The sequence below is a fragment of the Ranitomeya imitator genome, chromosome 5 (genome assembly GCF_032444005.1).
Source record: "Ranitomeya imitator isolate aRanImi1 chromosome 5, aRanImi1.pri, whole genome shotgun sequence".
Lineage (NCBI taxonomy): Eukaryota > Metazoa > Chordata > Amphibia > Anura > Dendrobatidae > Ranitomeya > Ranitomeya imitator.
In genome coordinates, this window is record NC_091286.1 from 522,363,854 (window position 1) to 522,390,019 (window position 26,166).

The 26,166-nt window shown below is 41.5% G+C and overlaps 1 protein-coding gene across 2 annotated transcripts in view; it reads right to left on the minus strand.

Moving 5' to 3' along the window:
- Nucleotides 1-4,605: 4,605 nt before the first annotated feature.
- NYAP2 (neuronal tyrosine-phosphorylated phosphoinositide-3-kinase adaptor 2) overlaps nt 4,606-26,166 on the minus strand; it is a 359,909-nt gene continuing 338,348 nt past the window's right edge. For both annotated transcript variants that reach the window (XM_069727546.1, XM_069727547.1), the window contains 3 exons: nt 21,688-21,903; nt 20,026-20,129; nt 4,606-4,954 (listed from right to left, as the gene is read on the minus strand). In XM_069727546.1, coding sequence (XP_069583647.1) covers nt 4,727-4,954; nt 20,026-20,129; nt 21,688-21,903 — 548 coding nt within the window. In that variant the 3' untranslated portion in view covers nt 4,606-4,726. The remainder of the gene's footprint in view (nt 4,955-20,025; nt 20,130-21,687; nt 21,904-26,166) is intronic.

Below are 26,166 nucleotides of genomic sequence, written 5' to 3' on the forward strand. Positions count from 1 at the left end.
ACATAAGAAAACATTAACACAAAGATTTAGGCAGATATAATAGAGGTGCTTCACAATAACTAGTCTGCTTCTACTGCACATCGCTCGATCTCGTGGTGAGGACATACATGGGCAGAATTTCCTAGGTGATCCTTTCATTCATAAATATTACTTTGCACCAAATTATGCGCAGACGTCGGGCTCAATTCTCAGCAGTTCTAGAATAATTCTTCCCCATTTCCATTTATTTTATCTACATTAAAAACATCTAAGAAAAGAAAAGGTAAAACAGTCCAGAGGGAAATCTTTTGAGTTGTCTTGATGTTTCTTTGGGGGTTACATTTTATTTTTCTAGGTAAAATGAAAGGAGAATCTTTTTATGTGGGCTCTAACCATAGGTGAAAGCTACAACCGCACCCAGTTACTCATACCTGAACTACGGCACTTAGATACCCAGGGCTGGTGAGTACTCAACCTTACCAAAATAACGATTGTTATGTTTCAGAGTAGATTAGTACGTATAGGACAGGTTTCCTCTAGATTAGTCTTAATTACTACAGCATAAACCTAAGGATCCAACCCAACATAGAAAATAATTATTCTTGGTTTGAAAATAACGTTTTCAAGAAAGTGCTTGCTCTAAAACAGTTCTCCCCAACTCTGGTCCTCAAGAGCCACCAACAGGTCATGTTTTCAGGATTTCCTTCGTATTGCCCACGTGATTGTTAGAATAAATAGGTCGAATATACAAAAAGATCCACCACAACCGCAAAGAAAAATTCTATACAATGCAATGGCAGAGGGGCGTCAAATGGGCAATAGCCTATCAAACACCCTTCAATATTCAGCAAATGCTTTTTTGGACACTAGATCCTTTTTTTTCCCATTATGGATCTTAGAAAATTCGAATATTTCTTTATGGAGGTGTTTCACATTTAACAGCATGACATTATATAATAGTCAAGGTCATTCATCCTTATTTTTATAGTCCTTTTACCAGGCACTGCTCCTAATAGCCAGTTTCCTACCCCACACTGATGAGGGGCAAATGCCCCAGAACAGCTGTCTGTGGATGGATACCATGTTTTGGCATAGGTGGTTTTCCTTTTTGGATGCTGCCCTTCCCGTGGTTGTTCCTTCCCGGTGAAAGACCTGGCTATTTATTGCTTGCGTTGAGAAACACGTGATGGTGTCTCCGCGGCTTTTCTACATGCAATTATATAATAGTGTTCACCGGCATTTCCATCATATAGAAGATATGTCAGATATCATCAACATTGAAAACTACAGAATACAATCCACAACTTTGTGTTTCTCTGAACATTTTCTAAAGGGCTATCAAAGCTGCAAACAATAACTGGGCTTCCAGCTATTAATACTCTTTTGCTAGTGGTTGTTAAAGAGAACCTGAGAACCTGTCGTCACGATTATGCATGGTAAAGGCATGGCCTTACTGATTAAATAGGTGCCTTCAATGAAGAAATCTGCATCATCCCGGTTGTTGTGCTATCAGCATTTGAAGTTTGGGTTTCATAAGCTTTGGACCTAGGAGTTGGACTTCGGCTCCTGCCTCTGGTATCTTCCTCCTGTTTAACGTTTGCTCAGGCACCAACCAGCGAATATCGATCTTCAGGCAGATTTCAGTAAACTGGCACCGGTGGCATTGAGTTGAGATTTCAATTGGTGCCACTTTACTGACAACTGCCAGGAGATTGATATGTGCAAGTGCCGCCCTCAGCAAGGGCAGCACCGGTGCGATTTTAAAGCAGGAGGAAGATACAGACACCAGAGGCAGGCAAAGGGGTAGGGGTAGGAGCCGAAGACCCAACCCACAGTCCCGCTATTATGCCCAAAAGCTTATGAAATCCGGAGTTCAAAGGCTGATTAAACAACAAACAGGATGTGGATTTGTTCACTAAAGATATCTACTGAATCTGTATGACAGCGCCATCATGGCCATGCCTTTACTTTAACCTGCATAATTGTGATGACGGGTTCTCTTTAAATTGAGACCCTTGTTGTTAGTTCTTAAGGATGAAAATGATATATATGGTTATTTGTTGATAATATATTGGAGCATTGGATAAGATTTCCATATAATTAACAAGCTTTGCTGGTTCCTGCTATAATACCTTTGTAAAGATGTTTTTATATATTAGGGCTGAATCACTTTTTCTCTCCCTGATAGATGACATACTGTTTTTTGACAGAGTAGAATTTATTTTATCCATTGCCCCATCGTAAGGCAAAACAGCCTGATCCTTAGCAAATTGTGAATTGTTTCACCATCAACTGATTGGAGAGTCACGGCCTTCCATGGATCTTCCTTATGGCGGTAGTTAGAGGGATTCGTGAAAATGGGCTAGCCCTGATTCTGTTACAAGCTGCTTACATGTAACACTCTTAGCAATATTATATACCGCAGGTAGGGATGATGTCTCATGTAAGCATTTATGGATTACTACAGTTTACCACCACTCTCATTATCAGTACAAGTCAATGAAATTGGTAACCTGGTAGAGGTTTTGCGACTTTTATCAATAACTGACATTCATACAGAGTTTATTTTTACATATGAAGCTAATCAGGACACTAGCACTCACCATGAGACATATCATTACATACAATAGGGAAATCCAGAACAAAGAGCATAATAACCTCAAAGCTTAGGGTCCCATTCTGGTACTCTGTCACTTCTCCATAGTTGGCATTGCATTTTAAGGTGCATCACATCCTTTTATTAAGCAATAATTATTTTATTCACAGTGAAGGGTCTCCTGTTGTAGTTAATCAGATTGAACATGCTTCTTATATGTATTGTGCATGTAAGGGGTTACTTTGAATATTGATATTGCCAATGTGGCTAGGAACTTACCGGCAGGTATCTGCTAACTACCTATCTGGTCTGCCTTGTGAAGATCTCTTGCAGCCTAAAGCGATTGGGGAACTAGTGCTGGCAATTCTCCTGCTCTGGTGACATCATGTAGACAGAGCAGCTCCTTCTCTTCCACTCTACTCTGTCTATGGGGCGTCATTGGTAATGTCATGCTGATGAACAGCTGACTCTCCTATGTCCAACTGCAGAGATTGAGCTGACAATTATCATGACATTAGCAGTGACGCCCCGTAGACAGAGTAGCTCCTTCTCTTCTGCTCTACTCTGTCTACGGGACGTCACTGATAACGTCATGCTGATGAACAGCTGATTCTCCTATGTCCAACTGCAGAGATTGAGCTGTCAATTAGCATGACATTAGCGGTGATGCCCCATAGACAGAGTAGCTCCTTCTCTTCCACTCTGCTCACTCTAAGGGGCATCACTGCTAATGTAATGCTGATGAACAGCTGTCTAACTGCAGAGGTTAAGCTGTCAATTAGCATAACATTAGCAGTGACGCCCCTTAGACAGAGTAGCTCTTTCTCTTCCACTCTACTCTGTCTAACATTGACAGTGATGTCCCGTTGACAGAAAAGACCAGAAGAGGAAGAGCTGCTTTGTTGACATGAAGTCAAAGGAGGCTGAAGACTAGGTGCCTGAATCGGGAGAAATCATTGCAGGGCAGAACAGACAGGTAGTTAGCAACTACCTGCCAATAAGTTTTTAACCGCTTGAAAATAAAATGCCAGGATAACCCCTTTAAGGATTTGATTTATCTTCACAACTAGATATAATCTACAAAGAAATTGAGCATTTTTTTAAATACATTGCTTACCATGCTTATCTTAACCTGACAAAGCGATACCGAATTTATTTTAGTCCAGGATTGCATTTCGATTTTTGCTTATTACAATTACAATTTGGGGACATGAAACCAAGAACGTCTTCGTTCAAACATGAACGATACTACATCTGTCAGAATTCAGAATATAAATTGGCAAAGCCTGTTCTGTACTGATACGGAATCAGCACGGTCACCAAAAGAAAAGAATCTACCTGCTTTCCTGTAGATTATATTTAGGTGTAAATTGTAAAACGGCGCTCAGCGAACCTATAGCTAAGGTGAGGCCATCATCCCAATCACCGCAGGGTCAGGGTTTACTTGTGACTAATGGCATCGACAGAAAACACATACACATAAAGAAAAGTCTGCCAAAGTTCTAAAACGTTAGCACACAGCAGGTAAAAAAAAAGTACTGTAATAGGTTGAGGAAAACATATAATGACGCGATATAGAAAGGTAGAATGCTCCGTATGGTTATCACTCACTAACAAGGACCTTGAAAATATAATATGGGGACGTTTCTGTACATTTTAATGGATATTTCGGCCTTTACTCCTCTTGTTTCTCTTTCTGTAAACAAATAAATAGAATTATAGTAGCTAATATAAAGATCTTATTTAAAGAAAAAGCATGCCTCAGTAAAAATCCCAAAGCAACAAGAAAATAGGACATAAAATAGATGATAAACCAACCGTACAGTCCGTACATTATGCAAAATATCAAAATGAGTTGTACATTTTAATATTTGCTTTCTAACAACGTATTTGCCTTTTCGTCATAAACTGATTCGTTATTTACATTAAATATTACGGTATACATCCTGTAAAAAAAAATCTCGATAAACATCTGCTTCGTGAAGTAGGCAGATCAATCTTTGATTTGCAAAGCGATGAACATTGGCATCGAGTCCTTCCGTGACCCCTACACTTGGATGGCAACTGCTCTTCTGCTTGAACGTTGCTGCTTGTGCAATTGAAGCCTTATTGGCATGAGAAAAAAACAAAAACCTTTCCGTCATGCCGGTGTCATATAGCGGTGTCCCAGAAGACGGTTTGCTGCTTGGAATAGGGCGGAGGGCTGTACTTCTTCGAACCGTTGCTCTTCTTCCAGCTGGGCAGGATGGGCATACTTTCTTGCTTACAAAGTCCCTTCTCCGATTTTTGCCTTGCTTTAATCTCTCTGCAAAGAGTACGTTTTTTCTCAATCATTTCCATCATTGTGTGGTCACCGTGAAGCCACTGCATAGGAGTCATCTGCCAAACAGAGTCACATGAAACATTAATACTGACATGAAAGACTGTGTCACTCTACATTTTCTCTATTTGTCCCATTTGTTAGCAGTCACAGACAATGTTCCCTGTTAGCCTTGGCAGCTAGTGACTGGACCTTATTACGGGTTGTGACCATATGGCCTCGTTTGTCGCCTTCGATTTTGCAGATAATCGGCATAGCTGCACTAATAAAAATGTCATAAAGTATCCAGAATAATAATGTATACAGCATTCTCATATTAGTGTCATATTCGTTTCCACTTTATAAGACAAACCTGTGGGAAATGCAGTGTAAGCGGTATTTCTTTTGCATTTTTTTTCATAATAGGTAGTGAAAGTATGTGTACAGTAATGACCCTGGTAGTTTATGGTTAATTGCCTATCTAGTCTTCTCTCACCGTGGTATTGTCAAGGTGAAAAGATATATCTTTATACACTTTTTGTACTTTTATATTCTTATGCTGTGAAACAATAAATTTTCCCCTTTGCTTGCTGATGCAAATGTAACTGTATGTAAAATGGCTGCCAGTATTCACCTATGCCCTAGTTTCGTTTCTGAGAAGCTAAGTATCGTTTCTGCTGAAGTCGAAACTTGAGATATGTGGAGAGAGGAGGATCCACCAGATGACGTCAGGACTAACCAGAAAAACTGGATACTAGACATATATTGCTTAAACCCCGCCTAACCCCGCCTATTGCACACCTTCCCCTAATACACTACATAATGCTATGTATCAGGAAATAAAGTTCAGTTGCTGTGATCGTTGCTAATACTTGTAGAAGCACGAGCATGCACTGAGATTGAACCAGCACTTTGTCTGACTCATTCTTACCCGGTACCAATGCTCATAGTCTAATTTGGAATGACTAGTGAATGAAGGGTATTGTCGTGACGACCCCGACAGTATAACTAGGAGGGACGGCACTCAAACCAATGTTTTTCAATGGGGCAGTGCTGAAGAGCAATTTTTTTTAATTGACAGAATCAGTCTGAAAAAAATTGCACGATGCTGAGCTTTCACTCTGAAATGGGATGGGCGAAGAAAATCGGATGCCATACAGAGCCGCAGTAAAGCATCTGATTTTTATGGATACATTGCAATTCTGTAACACAGAAAACGGTAAATGATTATTAGCTGATGCGGTAAAAAAAAACGGATTGTACCCGAACGACAAGTGAGAAAAAAATTGTCCCACTTTTCTGGATCAAAATCGGACCTATTTTTTATACTGTCCCTGAGAAGCTGGATACCAGTGGCTGCGTTCCGCCTCCTGATTTTGATCAGTAAAGGCCAGGAGAAAGATTGGATTGTGCTGCTATTATTCAACAGCTCGGGGGGTTATATGATTATAGAATTCTTTGATAGGGCAGAGTGCTCATAAAGTCCTCTGTCTGATCTCAAAGAGGAAATCAGAGAATATTTGATGCTGTTTATGGGAATGAATATAAAAATAAGATCAAAGACAATGTTCTGTGAAGACTTACTGATGAATATAGAATGGTGTAGAAAACTATTCAAGTGGCAAAATGAAAAGTGTACTGATGCAATGTCTTATAACGTCCTATAAGTGAGGCAAATGTTGAAGCACTCCTCCTCCTCCTCCCATCAAAGATTTTATCCTCCTAATATATTGCAGGCAGCATATTATACAGCTCTGTGTACTTACAATTACTCATTCTGCCTTTCTACTCAGTTAATTATTCTATTAGGTCTATGACATCACTTGAATGTATAATATGATAACTGCAATATATTAAGAGGATAAACATTTTGATGAAAGTACTTGTTTAATAAAAGTCAACTAATGGCAAGCTATTAGAGTTCATTTGCTTATTGTTCAATGTATTTTTCAATAACACCACTAGATGGCAGTCTTGTCCTATTTAAAAAAAATAGGGCTTGCACTTGCGAAATTTTAGAAAAACGACTCCAGGTGTTTTTTAACTGCAGCACTGGAGTAGTGCTACTAATCTAAGTTTCCTGCCCCTAATAATATTCTCACCAGCCGCCGTCTTCATTTTTTAATAGCTCCGCTCCGGACGCTGTGTGTGCTAGACAATCAGTAAGTTACAACTCATTGTAAGTCTATGAGAGTCTCCTTCTGGCTCTCATAGGCTTACATTGACTAACACTGAGAGACTGTGACTGTTGCAGTCACAAGATGGCGCTGCGGGACCATAGCAGAGTCGAGAACAGCTAACGATGAAGCTGAAGATGGTAACTGCAGTATTATACAAGTGTCAGGGAACTTAGATTAGGCAGTAGAAAAGGAAATTCTGCACATCCATCTGTAGGTAGTATAAAAAGGTTTATCACAGCATGCTATGGTCAAGAGCACTGTACCGCTCGAAACGCGCAGTTTTTTATATTCTCCTGTGTGTTGTGATTGGTCTCGCCAGCTGCCTGTCATGGCTGCCGCGACCAATCAGCGACGGCCAACGTCCGATTAGTCCCTCCCTACTCCCCTGCAGTTGGCGCCCGCTCCATACTCCCCACAGTCTTCGCTCACACAGGGTTAATGCCAGCGGTAACAGACCGTGTTATGCCGCGGGTAACTCACTCCATTACTGCCGCTATTAACCCTGTGTGACCAAGTTTTTACTATTGATGCTGCCTATGCAGCGTCAATAGCAAAAACATCTAATGTTAAAAATAATAAAAAAAATAACAAATCATTATATACTCACCTTACGCAACGCTCCGGTGACCTCCGGCATGTTCCGGTGCCAAGAATGGTATGGGAGAAGGACCTGCCATGACGTCACGGTCATGTGACCGCGACGTCATTACAGGCCCTGCGCGAGAAGGACCTGCCATGACGTCACAGTCATGTGACCGCGACGTCATCACAGGGCCTGCGCACCTGCGCGAGAACTACCTGCCGTGACATCATGGTCATGTGACCGCGACGTCATCACAGGTCCTGCGCGCCTGCGCAAGAATGACCTGCCATGACGTCATGGTCATGTGACCAAACTACAAAGGGCCCTCGGAAGGTGAGTATATGTTTATTTTTTATTTTTTAACCTGTGACATACGTGGCTGGGCAATATACTACGTAGCTGGGCAATATACTACGTGGCTCTGTGCTGTATACTACGTTTCTGTGCAATATACTACGTAACTGGGCAATATACTACGTGACTGGGCAATATACTCCATCACTGGGCAATATACTACGTGGCTGGGCAATATACTATGTCACTGGGCAATATATTACGTGGCTGGGCAATATACTATGTGGCTGGGCAATATACTACGTGGCTGTACAATATACTACGTGGCTGGGCAATATACTACGTGACTGGGCAATATACTCCGTCACTGGGCAATATACTACGTGGCTGGGCAATATACTACGTCACTGGGCAATATACTACGTGGCTGGGCAATATACTACGTGACTGGCCAATATACTACGTGGCTGGGCAATATACTACGTGGCTGGGCAATATACTATGTCACTGGGCAATATACTATGTGGCTGGGCAATATACTACGTGGCTGCGCAATATACTACCTGGCTGGGCAATATACTACGTGGACATGCATATTCTAAAATACCCGATGAGTTAGTATCGGGCCACCATCTAGTAGTTTATAATGCTGGACTCTATGTGCGGTCCATTATACTGAATGTAGGACTATATGTGGCCTATAATACTGTGGTGAGGACTAGATGGGCTTCATAATGCTGTATGGTGGACTATGTGGAGTCTATTATACTGTGCGGAGGACTATATGGGACCAATAATATGGTATGGCGTAATATATGGGCCCCATACTACTGTATGGAGGGCAATATGGGGCCATAATACTGTATGGAGGACTATATGGGACTCATAATACTGTATTGAGGACTATATGGGCTTCATACTGCTGTATGGAGGACTATATGGGGCTCATTATACTGTATAGAGAACTATATGGGGCCAATAATACTGTACGGTGTACTATATAGGCCCCATACTACTATATTGAGGACTATATGTGGCTCATAATACTGTATGGAGGACTATATGGGCCTCATAATGCTGTATGGAGGCTATATTGGGCCATAATACTGTATGGAGAACTTTATAGGCCCCATAATGCTCTAAGGAGGACTACATGGGGACCATAATACTGTATGGAGAATTATACGAGGCCTATTTTACTCTTTGGAGAACTATCTGTGCCCCATAATGCTGATTGGGTACTATTTGGGGGCCATAAAACTGTATGGAGGACTATATTGGGTCAGTAATACTGTATGGCATACTATATGGGGACCATAATACTGTTTGGAGGGCAATATGGGGCCCATGACACTGTATGGAGAACTAAATGGGGCTCAATATACTGTATGGAGGACTATGTAGGGCCCATAATACTGTATTGAGAACTTTATATGCCCCATAATGCTGTAAGGAGGACTATATGGGGGACATAATGCTGTATGGAGGACTATGTAGAGCCATAATATTGTATAGAGGACTATACGGGGCCCATAATACTGTATATAGGACAATATGGGGCCCATAATACTATATTGAGAACTATATTGGGCCCATTTTCCTGTATGGATGGACTATATAAGCCCCAAAATGCTGTATGGAGGACTACATTGGGCTCACACTACTGTATGGAGGACTATATGGGGCCCATAATACTGTATGGAGTATGGACTACATGGGGCCATTAATGATGTATGTAAGACTATATGGGGACCATAATACTCTATGGAGGACTATATGGAGCTCATACTACTGTGTGGAGGACTATATATGGCCCATAATACTGTATGGAGGACTATATGGGCCCCATAATGCTGCATGAAGGACTATATGGGGCCATAATACTGTATGGAGAACTTTATAGGCCCCATATTGTTGTAAGACGGACTACATGGGGACCAAAATACTGTATGGAGGACTATGTGGAGCCCATAATACTGTATATATGACTATGCGGGGCCATTTTCCTGTATGGAGGACTATGTGGGATGACATGGGGCCCATAATACTCTATGAAGGATTATATGGGGCCCATTTTACTGTACAGAGGACTATATTAGGTCACTAATACTGTATGGCATACTATATGGGGATAATAATACGGTATGGAGGGTTATATGGGGCCCATGATACAGAATGGAGAACTAAGTGGGGCTCATGATACTGTATGGAGGACTACTTAGGTCCCATAATACTGTATGGAGAACTTTATAGACCCCATAATGCTGTGCGGGGGACTACATGGGGGCCATAATGCTGTATGTAGGACTATGTGGGCCCATAATACTGTTCGGAGGACTATATGGGGCCATAATATTGTATGGAGGACTATATGGGGCCCATAATACTATATTGAGGACTATAGTGAGCCCATTTTCCTGTTCAAAATTCTTTATAAAGTACTATATGAGGCCCATTATACTGTATGGAGGACTATATGGGGCCCATTATACTGTATGGAGGCCTATATGAGGCCCATAATACTGTATGGTGGACTATGTGGGGGCCATTATGCTAATTGGAATGCTATGTGGTAACCATTATGCTATTTGGAGAACTATCTTGGGGACTATTGTACTAATTGGAGGGCTATGGGGGCCATTATACTATATAGAGGGCTATGAGGCAGCAATTTTACTGTTTGCAGGACATGTGTGGGGCTCATAATACTGTTTTCAGGACTGTGGAGTTGGCATTTATACTGTTGGCAGATCTATGTAGAGGGGGAATTATATTGTTTAGAGGTCTACGTTGGGGCCATTATACTGTTTGGAGGTTTATGTGGAGGTTATTATACTGTATACAAGAAATTATTCAGTATAATTGTTTTTGTGGGGTACATCATACTGTGTAAAGGGCACTGTAGGGGCCAGCATGCTGTTTGGGTGGGGGCTATTATACTATTTGGAGGGCTATTGGGGCCATTATACAATGTGGATGGTTGTGTTGGCGCCATCATACTGAGTGAAGGGGTGTGGGGGCCATTATACTGAATGGGGGGATGTTTGGCAATCACAGTTGGGATATCATACTGTGTTGGGGTCACCATATGTTGTTGGGGGAGAGTTGAGGCTGAGGGGTGTACAATAGGGGCATCAATTTGTATATGTGGAGGAGGGTACTGTGAAAGAATTCACAGTGTAGGTATAATATTGTGTTTTGGGGGGACACTATGTGTTGCCATCATTCCTTATGGAGAAAATTGAAGGGCAATCCAGGGGCTTCAATAGGAGGAAAAATAATTTATAATGGCTGCAAAGTTGTGAGATATGCTCTTCTGTGACCCCACAGAATTGTATGGGGTTTTTTGGTCGGGGAGTGGGCCCAATTAGAACTTCTGCTATGGGGCACTAGGATTTCTATGTACTCACCTGCTCACATTGTAAAGTGTGCCTGTTTAGCCAGGTGAGCCCTAAGGAGTAACTTAGTAGACAGTGAGCTAGCAATTGTGAATAATTGTCTGAGGCTGATAAAGTCAGTGGGCCTGCAATTGTTCCATGTTGGCTGCCGTTCATTGTATTAGAAAGAAGCATTTTGGGGCCCATATAGTCTGAAATGAAACCCAGTGGGTATAATGTGGATGAGAATGGTGGATCGAAACCTGGGAGAGGATGTAATCGGCTCATATAGAGAGATCACCTTTGGATTGATTCAATCTGTAATGGTAAATAAGATGAAAACTCGGCACTCAGATACGATATGATGAACAGGGGAAATTTATTCAAACAATCCAAAAGATGCAGAATGATTTTAATGTCTCAGTCCTATATCTTGATCTTTATCAGAATGAGGTAGATTATGTGGAGTGTTAGAAGAATGAAACAAACGCTATGGAAAGCTTGATGTGCGTTGTCATATGTAGTGCGCTTTACATAGCGCTATTTTCATCTTTCTACCACTGCAATCTAAGCCTCATTCATTCATAGCAGAATTACAGTTACCCTGTAGACCTAAAACATGGTGGAAGCACAGTCCTAGATATTATTGGGCCATAGATTGTAGACCGTGAGATAGGTAGCTTAGTTAGAACCTTTGTGAGTGAAAAGATATAGATGAGCTTATGCCTCGAGGTCAGAGTGTTTAAGGAGTAGATGTCTTGCAAAGCGCCTAAAAGTTGTCATCCTGAAAAAGAATATTTTGGAATTAGTACTCTTGAACACCTAATATATGATAGGTAGTAAGGCCGGGTTAACACTTGCGTACAGGGGCTTTGAGGACGGCTGCGTACTTCCTCCGTGAAGCTCCGCCCACTTCTGCACTTCTGCCGTTTAGGTCCACCTACTTCTGCATGCATCCTGCGTACCTATCTTTAACATTGGGTACGCAGGACATGCAGATATATGCGGATGCGTCCGTATGCAGCGATTTGAGGGATTTTGCATTTCCGTGCGGTTACTGCACACCTCAAATTGCCGCATGCGGACACATCCGCATACAACGCATGTCCCTGCATACCCAATGTTAAAGATAGGGACGCAGGATGCATGCAGAGTAGGCGGAGCATAGGCGGGGTTTCAGGGAGGAAGAAGGGAGGAAGTACGCTGCCATACGCAGTCATCCCGTACGCAATTGTGAACCTAGCCTAATTGAGACATTTAATTGCCATCAAAATTAAAATTAGTTTAATTAGTTTTATTAGCAACATCTACAAACTTTCTTCTGTTTGTGGTAAACTAATGATATCAGAACTATTTATATATTTCAACACAATTGTGAGGAACTGGCCACTGACTAAACTCTATAGGACGAAGGGATGTAGAGCGGAGTCCATGGCTCTACGGGATGCAGACTTTTCCAGCACGTGGCACCGGTTGCATTGATATTGTTCTGTTTTTTTAGATATTTGCTTCCTGTATTTCATTAGTGATTTGCTTGCTTGTCAGTTTATCCTCAGGAATCAATATTTCCATTTCATTAGATCTTAGGCATATATAAGGCTAAACCCAAGATTAGTAATCAAGGAACTATTATCATTCCAATGTTCCTATAGCCACTAGTCCCATTGTGTGGATGGGTATAGTAGACCCAAGAAAGCTGTCACCATAGTGGGTTTCAGGTGATGGGATGCTGGAATATGCTTCATTCTTTGAGCTAAAAGCAAGTGTTTAAGGGGAAGGGAGTTGTTGGAGTGACTTCAAAGGAAGAGGATCCAAGCTGAGATGGATGGTCTATGGACGTCGGTTGCCGGTTGGACCGGATCCCCTGACGCAGATGAGGGATCTGTCATCTGGATTTCACAAACTTTCTTAAGGATTGTTGGTCCTGGATACATGGACATTGGTTGTGTTATTTGTCGTCTGGAGGAGCCTGGACTGTGACTATAGACTAAACTGAAGGGAGATACGAAATCTGTAAGCCAACTAAAGGTTGGGAGACAGTGAGTATCACCTGGTACGAGGGCAGTGGAACTATGAGCCCCCGGAAGGGATCTTGTGGACTGGCCATTGTATTGGCCATCTACCTGGATTTGTTGTAAAACCATGGACGTATGGAATAAAAAACAGTTGCATCTTTAACCTACCTAGGTGATTATTACAACCTACATCTTCAGAGCCTCACAACAATTAATATAACAAGTGCTTACTCCACTTTCAACACAATGAGACACTTTTACGGACTAATGAATTCTCAGAATAACTCAACCCCTTCAAGAAAAGCTTCTTAAGTACTTAGTAGAGCACCTTTGGCTGTCATGACCTGCCTGTCATGGCTTAGACTTTGCTTCATTGCCATGCAGAACTCTGCCAGTTCATATGGTGTCCTGCATTCTTAGGCACCCGTTTACTTGTCCCCACTATTTAACATACTTAGGGCTCTTACATTCATTGAACCCACAATATTTCCAACATATTTTTTTGGCCTCTTGATGAGTCCCCCGTTACTGGTGGACGAAACGCGTTGGGAGGGAATATTAGGAACATAATTAATGGGACAGGACCACACTTGGGTACTGTCCTTGTCAGGATGGAATACTTTACATGAGGCACAACAGGGAGATTAGCAGTGCCTGTTTGGTCATTGTTCTCTCCTGATCCATGGATGGCTCCCTCTGGTTACAATATGGGTGAGTCCAAACCATTTTTATTATTTGCACTGTTCTTTTGGGCACTATTTGTATGTGTGTGATTTGCTATATCTTTATTTTTATATCTTGATTATTAAAAATTAGGTGTGTCATGACCTGACGCAAATGTGATGCATAGCGAGACACCAGCTTCTGACAGCGTTCCTGATAAATCTTACCCCATTCCTCATTGGCAATAACCTCCAATTCATTAATAATCTTGAGTTTGCATGCTGGGAACACCTTCAAAACTTAAGTTTGGCAGTAAATTGGACCTTCCAATTGGACAATGAACCCAATCATATCTCAAACTTCATCAAGGTTTAGCTTCAGAAGAATTCCTCTAAGATTCTGGAGTGGCCCTCAGTTTCGTGATTTGAACCCTAGAAAATCTTTGATGGAAGTCAAAGATGATGGTGGCAGCATGCATACCCAAAAATAATGGTAAGCTAGAGACTAATGTTCATGAGGAATCTGCCCTCAGGTAAACTATCAAATCTTTTATTTTCATCATGTCACAATAGCCAATGTGTGCACTATTAAGTACTAAGGACATTAATCGTGAAGGGGATGAATGATTCCGAAATTGAGCAAGGTATTAAAAGTGACATTTTACTTTTAATTTGGAGAAACCACTTATTATGTTAGTTGTGCTGAGATGATTGGTTTATATTAGCTGAAATAGAGTAAATAGAGAAGTCCTACTAGAATATAACACTTGGTTCAGAGTGTATTGAGGTAGAGGGAGTGTCGTTGCTCCCAATAGAACAGACTGACATTGGAAAGACTATGGCCGCACTGCTCATTATCACTGTACTTTGCATTTTTTGTTAGAATTGCCTATTTATTCCATTATTCTGTAATATTTAGATTTCAGCAATCTGTTACTGTATATTTTGAACATTTTTAACATACTACATTTTTATGGAGTAGTTAATCAAATAATCCCGCTTCATAAGCTGTATAGTAAAATGTATCAGATGATCAGAAATGTCCTGCACTTGTAATATCAATTAATCATGTCATATTGAGCCATTGTATCATCTTTTTTTTTCTATACAAGTGCGGTTGACTTTCTGGCTACATTTAGAATTCAGAAAACTACTGTACTCATCGCAGTGTCATTAGATCATTGACAGCCGACTGGATGAGGATAATGGCAGCTGCCGTTCAGGAGCTTCTTTATTGTGCATCTATCTACGTGAAATGACCATTGAAGGTAAATCGAGCAGAAAGAAACTGCTTTTGTCCAATTAATTTGACAAAACTTTTTTATTCCAGATGGAACCAATTATGTGCTGACAGCGAAGCACCAGGCTGCAATGTGAAAAAAGACTTTTTTCATTGTGAGCGTTGTCTAGGTTCTCCTCTCAGAGTCATTTTAGTTACATAATGATATAATAAAAAATACATGTGGACCCGTTGTACTATAAGTTTGTGGTGTTAAGTCTGGGACAAGTTATTCCCCGTGTATTAATTTGTAGTGACTTGTCCAATATAGCACTATGGAGAATAGATTAGATATTAGAAAAAGCTTTTTGACAGCTAGGGTGATCAATGAGTGGAACAGGCTGCCACTAGAGGTGGTGAGTTCTCCTTCCATGGACGTTTTCAAACAGAGGCTGGACAGACATCTGTTTGTGATGATTTAGTGAATCCTGCTTTGAGCAGAGGGTTGGACCAGATGACCCAGGAGGTCCCAACCAACTCCACCATTCTATGATTCTATGATTCTATGAATATGGTGACAAGTGCCATTGTGAGGGGGATGACTTCTTGTCCCACAGCCAGTATGAGGATGGAGGGGAGCATATTGCACATCACCCTTGTGATCAGGATACATAAATAAAGGTCACAATATCGTCTCATAAGTCAAAAGAGTACAGACTGTCCTGTGTAGTGTTGGGTGTGATCAGCTAGAGTGATTAGAGCTGATGTCCAGGACCTGTTTAAGGACCCATGAGTGCACATGTTAAGTATTTGCAGCATTAATTTCTGCACCATTTCTGCATCTCTGGGCAGGAAGAACATTACGTATAATAGGCACTTTTTAATGCATTTTTGTATGCGTTTTTGGTGCAGATTTTTCCCCACTCATTAGTACGGGTGAAATCTGCAGCAAAAACGCTGAGGCTGTGTGCACACGTTTGCATTTTTGCTTTGTTTTTTCAGTGCAGATTTGTCACAAAACCTGAAGGGTTTCTTGAAACCAGCAAAGTGAATGAATCCTGAAGTCTCATGCACACGTTGCTTATTTGGCGACTTTAAGATTTAAATCTACAGCATGGCACTTGTTTCAGCATTTTTGCTGCAGATTTTACCCATACTAATGAGGAGGGGGAAATCTGCACCAAAAATGCAAGTAAAAACCATAGCAAAAACGTACGTTTCACCGCTGCGCTTTTCCTGCCAAAAAATGCAGAAATTGTGCAGAAATTTCTGCATCAAATACTGAACGTGTGCACATATTGACATGCTGCTGATTTAAAGCTGCGGCAAATCTGCCCGGAAGAAATAAGCAACGTGTGCATGAGATTTCAGGATTCTCATCCACTTTGCTGGCATCACAAAATCCTTCAGTTTTTGTGATAAATCTCTGCAGAAAGAAACATGACAAAATGCCATGAAATTGCAATATGTGCAGTGGCCATAAGGTAGGGAGGGAATGCTAAACAGGTTAGTGCTTAGGGGTATGCCAGCTAGCCCTGAATCAAAAGGAGTGATATGTGCCTGACCAATAAGTAATAGATCATCTGGCCAAGGTGCTATCAGCTGCTATGTAATGCCTAAAATCTGTCCGCACCTCTTATTTGAGTCTTTAGGTAAGGTTGACTGCTGCTTGAACAATTTGGAGAACCTCCATTACACCTGGGGTCTGACATATCTTATGTTTGGTTTGCTGTAGTTTTAGTAAGTAGATAATTCCATTCATCTTGAAATCTGAAGTTCACAGATTATTAAAATAATAGATAAGTTTATGAACACTTGCTCCTGTATTAACATTGATCTGATTTTGTTGCTGTACTGCTGACTTTCTTGTATTTATCCCACTTCCAAAATGATAGGTGATAGATATTTGTACACTTCTCCTGGATACTTTCTTTTTCTAAGCTCTTTGGGCTCATGTCCTGCAGCATCTGATGCAGTTGTGCACAAAAGTTTACATACCATGGCAGAATTTTTGCTTTCTTGGCTTTTTTTCAGAGAATATGAATAATGACACCCAAACTTTTTCTACACTCATGGTTAGTGGTTGAGTGAAGCCATTTATTGTCAAACTACTGTGTTTTCTCTTTTTAAATCATAACAACAACACAAAACATCCAAATGAATCTGATCAAAAGTTAGCATACCCCATTTTCTTAATACCATGTATTGCCCCCTTAGGATGAGGGTCTTTATTTTCTCAGATGGTAAAGCTGTCCACTCTTCTTGGCAAAAGCATCCAGTTCCTGTAATTTCCTGGGTTGTCTAGCATGAACTGCATGCTTGAGATCTCCTCACAGTGGCTCAATTATATTGAGGTCAGGAGACTGATATGGCCACTCCAGAACCTTCACTTTGTTCTGCTGTAGCAACACATCCCTAAAACATCAGCTATCTACCTCCATGCTTTACAGTAGGAATGGTGTTCCTATCATCATAGGCCTTGTTGACCTCTCTCAAAATGTAACATTTATGGTTGTGGCCAAAAAGTTAAATTTTGGTCTCATCAGTCCAAATTACCTTGTTCCTGAAATTTTGATGCTTGTCTCTGTGCTGTTTTGCATATTGTAGGTGAGATACTTTGTGGCATTTGAACAGTAATGACTTTCTTCTGGCGACTCGACCATGCAGCCCATATTTCTTCAAGTGCCTCCTTATTGTGTATCTTGAAAGAGCCACACTGCCAGATTTCAGAGAGTACTGCATTTCAGCTGATGTTATTTGTGTTTTTTTTATTGACATCCCTAACAATTTTCCTGGCAGTTGTAGACGACATTTTCTTGTTCTACCTGACCGTGGTTTTGTTTTTACAGAGCCCCTGATTTTTCATTTGTTAATCACAGTTTGAATGCTGCTGCCTGGCATTATCTATTCTTTGGATATCTTTTTGTATCCCTTTCATTTTTTATACAGTTCAGCTACCTTTTCCCATAGATCCATTGACAATTCGTTTGCTTTCCCCATGATTCACAATTCAGAAACGTCAGTGGCTTGATGAAAGATGCAAGAGTCTGTCTGGATCCCAAAAACTCACTCAGATTTTATGCACACACACTATTTACAAACAAACAGGTCACAAGTTAACTTTAGAAGCCATTGAAACCCATTTGTGTCAACTTCTGTGCATGTTACCAGATCAAAATCACCAGGGTATGTAAACTTTTGATTTGGGTCATTTGGATGTTTTGGGTTATCATTATGATTTAAAAAGAGAAAACACACTAGTTTGAAAATAAATGGCTTCACGCAACCACTAACCATGAGCGGAGAAAAAGTTTTGGTGTTATCATTCATATTCTCTGAAAAAAAGACCAAGAAAGCAAAAATTCTGCCGGGGTATGTAAACTTTTGAGCACAACTGTATATGTGTTTGATACATGTTGCTTTGTTGCAACCCCAACAGGTGAAAAGATTCTTGTTGGTTTTTGTATTGTTTTATCATTTTAAACCCTATTGTGCACTCTTCCTTTTCCCAGTTTTCCTTACTACAATCTGTATGAAGAAGGCAGGATAGATAATTGTCCATCAAACTGTTAGCAGTCAGTTTTCTAAGACATATGGACACCTTATGGCTCCTCAAATAAAACAAAAAACAATAAAACCCTTGTTGAACTGGTAATGCCGGCCTGATAGTTTGTTAACCTGCTTACCAAAATGGATAGAAATGGAAAATTACTTGACATACTGCATATTTTCAGATAATTCTTTAATTGTGGGTCTAAATGTATCTTACGAATTAGATATGAACTGAGACTAGCATATGGTTATGGCAATTGTGCTGACATATGAGACACTGTAACGTGCTAGACAGATGTTTCTAAACCATTTAGACAGTGAGTGTAAGACACAAACAGATCTGATGAGAACATTTTACCAGTTACTAACTCTTATGGTTAGCTTGGTAAAGTAACACAATAGTGACACAAAGAATCATGCATTGAAAAGAACAAGATATCGGCACAACACAAGTGTGATAAAGTCTTTTGATGCAGTTTTTATTTATCTTTTCAAGATAATATAGATATGACTTTTCATGCATAAACACTTACATCTTATTCTTATTTTTTGGCAATAGAATGGGCTCAGTATAGCCCCCTATGTGCCAGGGAGATATGTAATTTTAGGCAGTTTACAGAGCTCTCTGGCACATAAAGAGGGGAAAATGTCTCTTATACAATATACAACAATATTTTCATTGTATTAATTTTAATATATTCTAAATGTTACAGGGCTGAACTTGTGTAGCTGCCATTTAAATGATAACGATGGCTGTGTATAGTATTGTGTATAGACAGTGACACCTCAGATCGTATATAAACATGCACCGACACCAAATAACTGTAAATGCAAAAACTGTCACATATCTAACAATACAGAAGGGAGAATGTTAAAATGCATGTATAAATCATTAACAATGGAGTTGTTTTGGCAGACAAGACAGTCATCTATACACATACACAAGGCTGTGAAATTTATCAAACAACGACAGTAAAAAATGTGCACAAAGTGTAAAAAAGAAATAACTGAAAGTACAAATAGTAAAATGTTACAATAAATTTACAGAATGAGTAGAACCCGGATCAACGAAGAACTATAGGAAAAAGATATACAAAGATCCTCCGTGAACAGAGCGGCGGATGACTTTGTTGACTAATGGTAGACAGAGAGTGGACCATACGAAGACAGACACACAGAGCTGACGGCAACAGATGACAGACACAGAAGTGGAAAGGATTTGGCATGTTGAATCACATGACGTCATTCACTACTGGGTAACGGTGGTACCTGGCTGTGTTGTTGCTCATTGGCTAGCCTGAGGGGAGTTACTGAAGGAGGAGGCACACCTGACGTGGAAGCAGATCGACCTAATTTGCAGCTTATTTTCATTTCTACAAAATTAAAAACAAACATAAAAATCATACATGCCATTAAAATCAGAACAATTACATACTTTTTTCTAGACTTTTTACAATTTAGAGCAGTAAATACCAACCAGTGGATTGGAAGCCTCATATAGCACTTAGGTTTATTGTGTGATGAGGATGCTATGCCACACTAGTGACACCTAGATTGTCAAAGTAAAATCACATTTCCACATCAAAACTATAACATTAGCATTTAAAAAGTGTCAAAACCATGTAACTCAGGCATACCTTTAATACAATTTATTATTTAATACCCAGCATAACACAACACCACAAGTCATATCAAGCATGGATCACAACTGAAAGGTTGATCTCTGCTGTAGAGAGTTAAACGAAAGGAATATTATGAAGTAGGCAGAAATCTGTGAATGCTAGTGAGGCTTCTTTGATCCTACCCTGATGAACATGCAAAAATGTATTATATTTTAATGAGTCGGCTGATACTAGACAACTCCCTATTATAGGGCCCAGGGAGGTGAAAAAATAGACTATGCTCACCTCCTGGACCGGTGCCGTTCTTTCATACTCTTTCCATCCCTTGACAGCGGCCATTGATCAGTTTAATAGCTGCAGCATTTACATTTTATTAGAGCCACAAGTAATGGCATTTCCTTCCCTTGGAAATAATGTGAACATTGCAGCTGATCACAAAATGCTGATGAGCTGCGGCACTCAAGTGATACCCTGGCCGGATGTTGATCCTGAAGAATTGGTGTGGATGCAGTGACTAGTATCGAGAAACTTCAATGGTCCAGGAGGTGACTACCCTTTCTTTGACTTTTTCCACCTTCTTGGAACTATTAATAAATCAGTTGAATGGTAGTAGACAACCAGTTTAAAAGTAGAATGTAATCTACTATTGTGTTTAACTATCACATATAATAATTAAATAATCTACAACAACGTATAATAAAAAATAACCTGGGAAATTACCAAACTCCCATGAATATCATGATCTGATGCAATCAATCTGAGTCCAAACCTAAGGAAGCAGCTTTTACTGAATCTTCAGGAATGCACCACTACCCATCCTCCTGACTTCCTGCTTGCCAGGGTAGGTGCGCTTCTGATTGATTGAAATTTGTGCTATGTTGTGTCCTTGGTCTCAACTTTGCACTCTCTGATGTTGGAAACAGAAGCAGCTTTGCCCCTGCAGGAGGGTAGTAGTACTGAAGCTGGCCAATCCAGGGAGCAAAGATTACAAACTCAAACTTGTAAACATTGACCTCGTTACCTAGGAGGCCGGCTACCTCAGATAGACTGCAGAGGCAGCCAGTAGCTTTGGAAAAAGGCAGTAAACAATAACATTAAATTATTTAATTCTTGAGGATGATGAGGATTTTTAGTAACAAGTAAGTTGCAAGGTTGCTTATTTTTTTTTACAATCAATTTCTATTTTACCAAACTAATATGATTCAAATTAGCACTTTTCAGACATTTATTACAGAATACTAATTGTTCAAACTAATTTATACATCAACAGGGAAGTCATCAACCCTCTTCATTTATTCAGAAATCTTACCTGAACTGTTGTTTCCTGCTAACATTGTTGGGCTCACAGATGATCTTCCAAGCCTAGTGGACACATGTGTTGAGACTGGAGTTCCATCCCATTCCTGAGATTTAAATGACTCTCTGGAGGATGGTGAAGAATGGTGGTGACCAGATCGCTCTTTGTTTTCCAACTTTGGTAAAGGTTCTGTACTGTGACTTCTCACTTTAATCTCATCACATGGTTCTAAAATAGGGAAATAAAATCATAGTTATTGAATGTTCAAATGTCTTTTGATAAGAAATATTAAAAATGTTCAAACTTTAGGACTTTGTAGGATAGACTGTTACAAGGAATCTGTCACCAGGTTATGCTACCTCTTTGTTTACTGGGTGCAGCAGTTGTACACAATAAGAGTTTTTAGATGTAGCATAGCCCCTGATTTTCCATTTGTTAATCACAGTTTGAATGCTGCTGCCTGGCATTATCAATTCTTGGATATCTTTTTGTATCCCTTTCATGTTTTATACAGTTCAACTACCTTTTCCCATAGATCCATTGACAATTCTTTTGCTTTCCCCATGATTCACAATCCAGAAACATCAGTGGCTGGATGAAAGATGCAAGAGTCTGTCTGGATCCCAGAAACTTTCTCAGCTTTTATGTACACACACTAGTAACAAGCAAACATGTCACAGGTGAGGATGTTACCTTTAGTAGCAATTCAAACCCATTTGTGTCAACTTCTCTGAATATTATCAGGTCAAAATCACCAGGGTATGTGAACTTTTGATCAGAGTAATTTGGGTGTTTAGGGTTGTCATTATGATTTGAAAAGAGAAAACACAGTAGTTTAACAATAAATGGCTTCACTCAACCACTAACCATGAGTGTAGAAAAAGTTTGGGTGTCATTATTAATGTGGCACCCCTAGGGGTATTTGCCACAAAAATAGTTACTGACACTAGACACAAATACTAAAATAGCAAAACTGCACTACCACCTCCGGCCAGAAGGGGGAGCTCCAGAGACTCCCCTTAATCCATTCTGGTCCGAGAGAAGAACTGGCAGTTGGGCAGTTGGGCTAAGGAGCTGATAGTGAGAGGTCATACAGCTGAATTTCTAACAGCCCTATGACGGTTTCCAGGCCCAAATCACCGGCCTGAGGAGAAGAGGGACAGAGAAAAGGGACATTGTGAGAACCGGGTAGCATTAATCACTACCCAGAACAGGCGCAAAGACGGATACCGGATCCATGGCTGTATTCATTATATATAATACAGCAACCGGAAAAACGTGAGGTGATATCAGCTTCACTAGGGCCGGACGCAGCAACAGACACAGAGTTCAGCGGTACTCCCGGAGGGGGTAAGCCGATAAAAGGACTCGGGTTGCCCGTCGAACCAGGACCCGGAGGGGACAGATTGGGCCGGCAGCCAGTTCACATACAGCAGCAGGGCCACACAGAAATTGCGCACTATAAGAGGTGAAGATCCGGCAGGGTCAAAGTAACTCAGAGTTCCCATACAGACTCCGGTGACAGGACTGGTTGTAAATCCTTTTATGTTAAAGTAAACTGGTTAAACGTTTCAGTGCCTCAGTCTTTCATTTGGACAATAGCCATCTATCCAGGATCGGGATCATCGCTGCTGGGAGAACCTGCAGCTGATCAAGTAAGTGCCTGTCCCCTCATGATACCCCTTACACTGTGCATTGCCTGAGGCCACAGCACCGGGTCAAGCCACCCGTGACATCCCCCTCAAGAGACAGACTCCATTGGTCCGGTGCTGGGTATCCCGGTCTCTTGGGCGTCACAATTGGCGTCACGAACAGGATCTAGCCAGCCCGTATACCGGGTATTGTGTGCCGTGATTGGAGCCCAAAACTGTGAAAACTTGGATGAAAAATCTTGAAAATTGACTTTATTAATGAAAAATCCATTCCCCATTGAAAACTATTGAAATTGACTTTTCCCCATTGGTTATAATGGAGTAAAGATGGCCGCCAACCCCTGAGGTAATCACTTCATAACCGTTAGGCACGAGACTGTTAATTGAGCTACGCCATCACCTGAGCCCCAGTCTAACTGAAAAGCTTCAGAATCCGCCATTACAGAGCGCGTGGCGGGCGGGAGCAGCAGGGGGTGTGTCATTGTGGGCGGCACCAAGCTGAGCGCTCTGACGTCAGAGCAAGGGGAAAACCAATCCTGCTGCACAGCAGAACGAATCTACACTATCCCGACGGAAGCGGAGGACCGGAAGGGTCCGAATTAACTAAGGGGGCACAGTATGTCGCAGCACGGAGACGCCGCAGCACCCGGCGACGCTAGTGCAGCTGAAAGACAGAGTATCGATAGAGAGTCCGGCAGTGCAGCGGTGCAAGGAGGGGCGCCCATCATGCCGGTGCTGATGCCATATACCCCGGGTGGCCCATGGCTTCCAATGTATGAAGGTGAGCCTAATATCCTTGACGATTTCAGAGAAAAGATGCTGGCCCATTTTGACATGTTCCCTGTGGGTGAAGTCCAGCGTGTTAGTTTCCTGATGATGCAGTTAAGTGGCCATGCTAAGCGAGAAGTCACAGCATGGGCAGCTGATCTAAAAGGCACTGTTGAACGCATATTTGCTGGATTAAAGCTACATTTGAAACCACTGCCAGCAGCAAAGCTAAAGTACGATTCTTTAATTGCAAACAAAAAGTTAATGAGGGCGTGAGAGACTTTGCCTTAAACCTGCAGGAAGCCCTTAAATCACTTACACTGGCTGAACCCATTTTTAACACCGGAGCGGATAAACTGCTAAGAGATCAATTTATTGAGGGACTCTACACCCCTTCTCACCGGGGGCATGTGAGCATGCTTGTTTTTAAGAACCCTGAATTGACATTTGCCCAATTAAAGGAGAGCGTTATACGTCTCCAGCTGGCAGAGGCACCTCGAGATCAAGAGCCTGCGCAACTCATGGCAGAGGCTCCTCAACAACTTGGAGTACCAGTGACATCAGCTATGTCCGGGGCCATTGCTAAGCCCCTGGGGCCCAGTACTAATGAGGCTCTTCAACAAAAGCTTGACTCTTTAACTGATGTTGTTGCTTCAATGGCTAAAACCATGCAGGAGATGAGAGGACCCAAGATGGAGTTGTCAAACCGTAGAGAAGGTGTTCCATGGATGAGACCCCGGAGATACCCGACATGGAGAGGACGACCCCGCGACCGCTACCAACCGGATGGACAGCCCATTTGCCGCCGTTGCCAGCAGCCAGGCCACTTTGCACGAGATTGTGATTTAAACGGGAATCCCCTGGGAATGCGGGCCGCTTCGCAGGAATGAACTTTCAAGGCCCAACACCCTGGCACGACAGGTATATCGGAGGACGACCCATTATCCCTATCGTGCTGGACGGAATTCCCCTCAACGCTTTGCTGGACACAGGTTCCCAGATTTCATCTATACCGTATATCCTTTATAAGAGGTACTGGGCTGATGCAGATATTGATAAAGGGCCCTCTGATGTTGAACTAGATATATGGGCCAGTAATGGTAAGTTGGTACCGAAACTAGGATTCAGGGAGATGACCATAAAGATTGGTAAAGTAGAATTGAAGAAACAGGGTATAATTGTTGTTGATGTTGACCGGCGGAACTGTGAACCAACTGTATTGATAGGAATGAATGTGTTAGAGAACTGCTTTTCCGAAGTCATTTCTGTCTTACAGCAAATTGCTGAAACTGCCCAATCCTGCCAGCAGAGAGTTCTCCGGAGGGAAATAAAAGTATTGATGTTAAGGCAACAGGTAGAAGTTGCAGGTGGAGAAATCGGCAGTGTGAGGGTAAGTGATTCAACGTCTATTGTAATCCCACCAAAAACAGAAATGCTGGTATGGTGTAGAGCAGCCATTGGTACTAAGGGACGAGATTATCAAGCCTTAATAGAACCAGTGTACACCGACAGCAGGCCCACTATACTCACAGCACGAGGGATAGTCGAGGTACACCGGGGACGAGTGCCGGTACGACTTTTGAACTGTGGAAAGGAAGAGGTCACTTTGCCAAGGTATGCTACAATGGCAAAGCTATATACTGTTGACAACAATGCCATCACAACCATTGAGCCCTTAGAACCAACCTGTCAGGTGGAAGGCAATGGCTCAGATGGAGAAATGGAGGATTGGTGCCAACAGCTACACGTGGGCATAAATTCAACACCTACCCATCAAAAACAAGGGGTGTATAGGCTAGTGACGGAATATGAACAAGTCTTCAGTAAACACCCATTGGACTTCGGACGGATAGAAGGGGTAGAACACACAATCCCCACCAGTGACCATTCCCCAATAAAAGAAAGATATAGACCCATACCGCCCGCTCACTATCAATGTGCAAAAGATATGCTGAGGGAAATGAAACAGGCCGGGGTAATAAGAGACAGCTGTAGCCCCTGGGCGGCCCCTCTAGTGCTTGTCAAAAAAAAGGACGGAACCATGAGAATGTGCGTAGACTACCGGCGGATT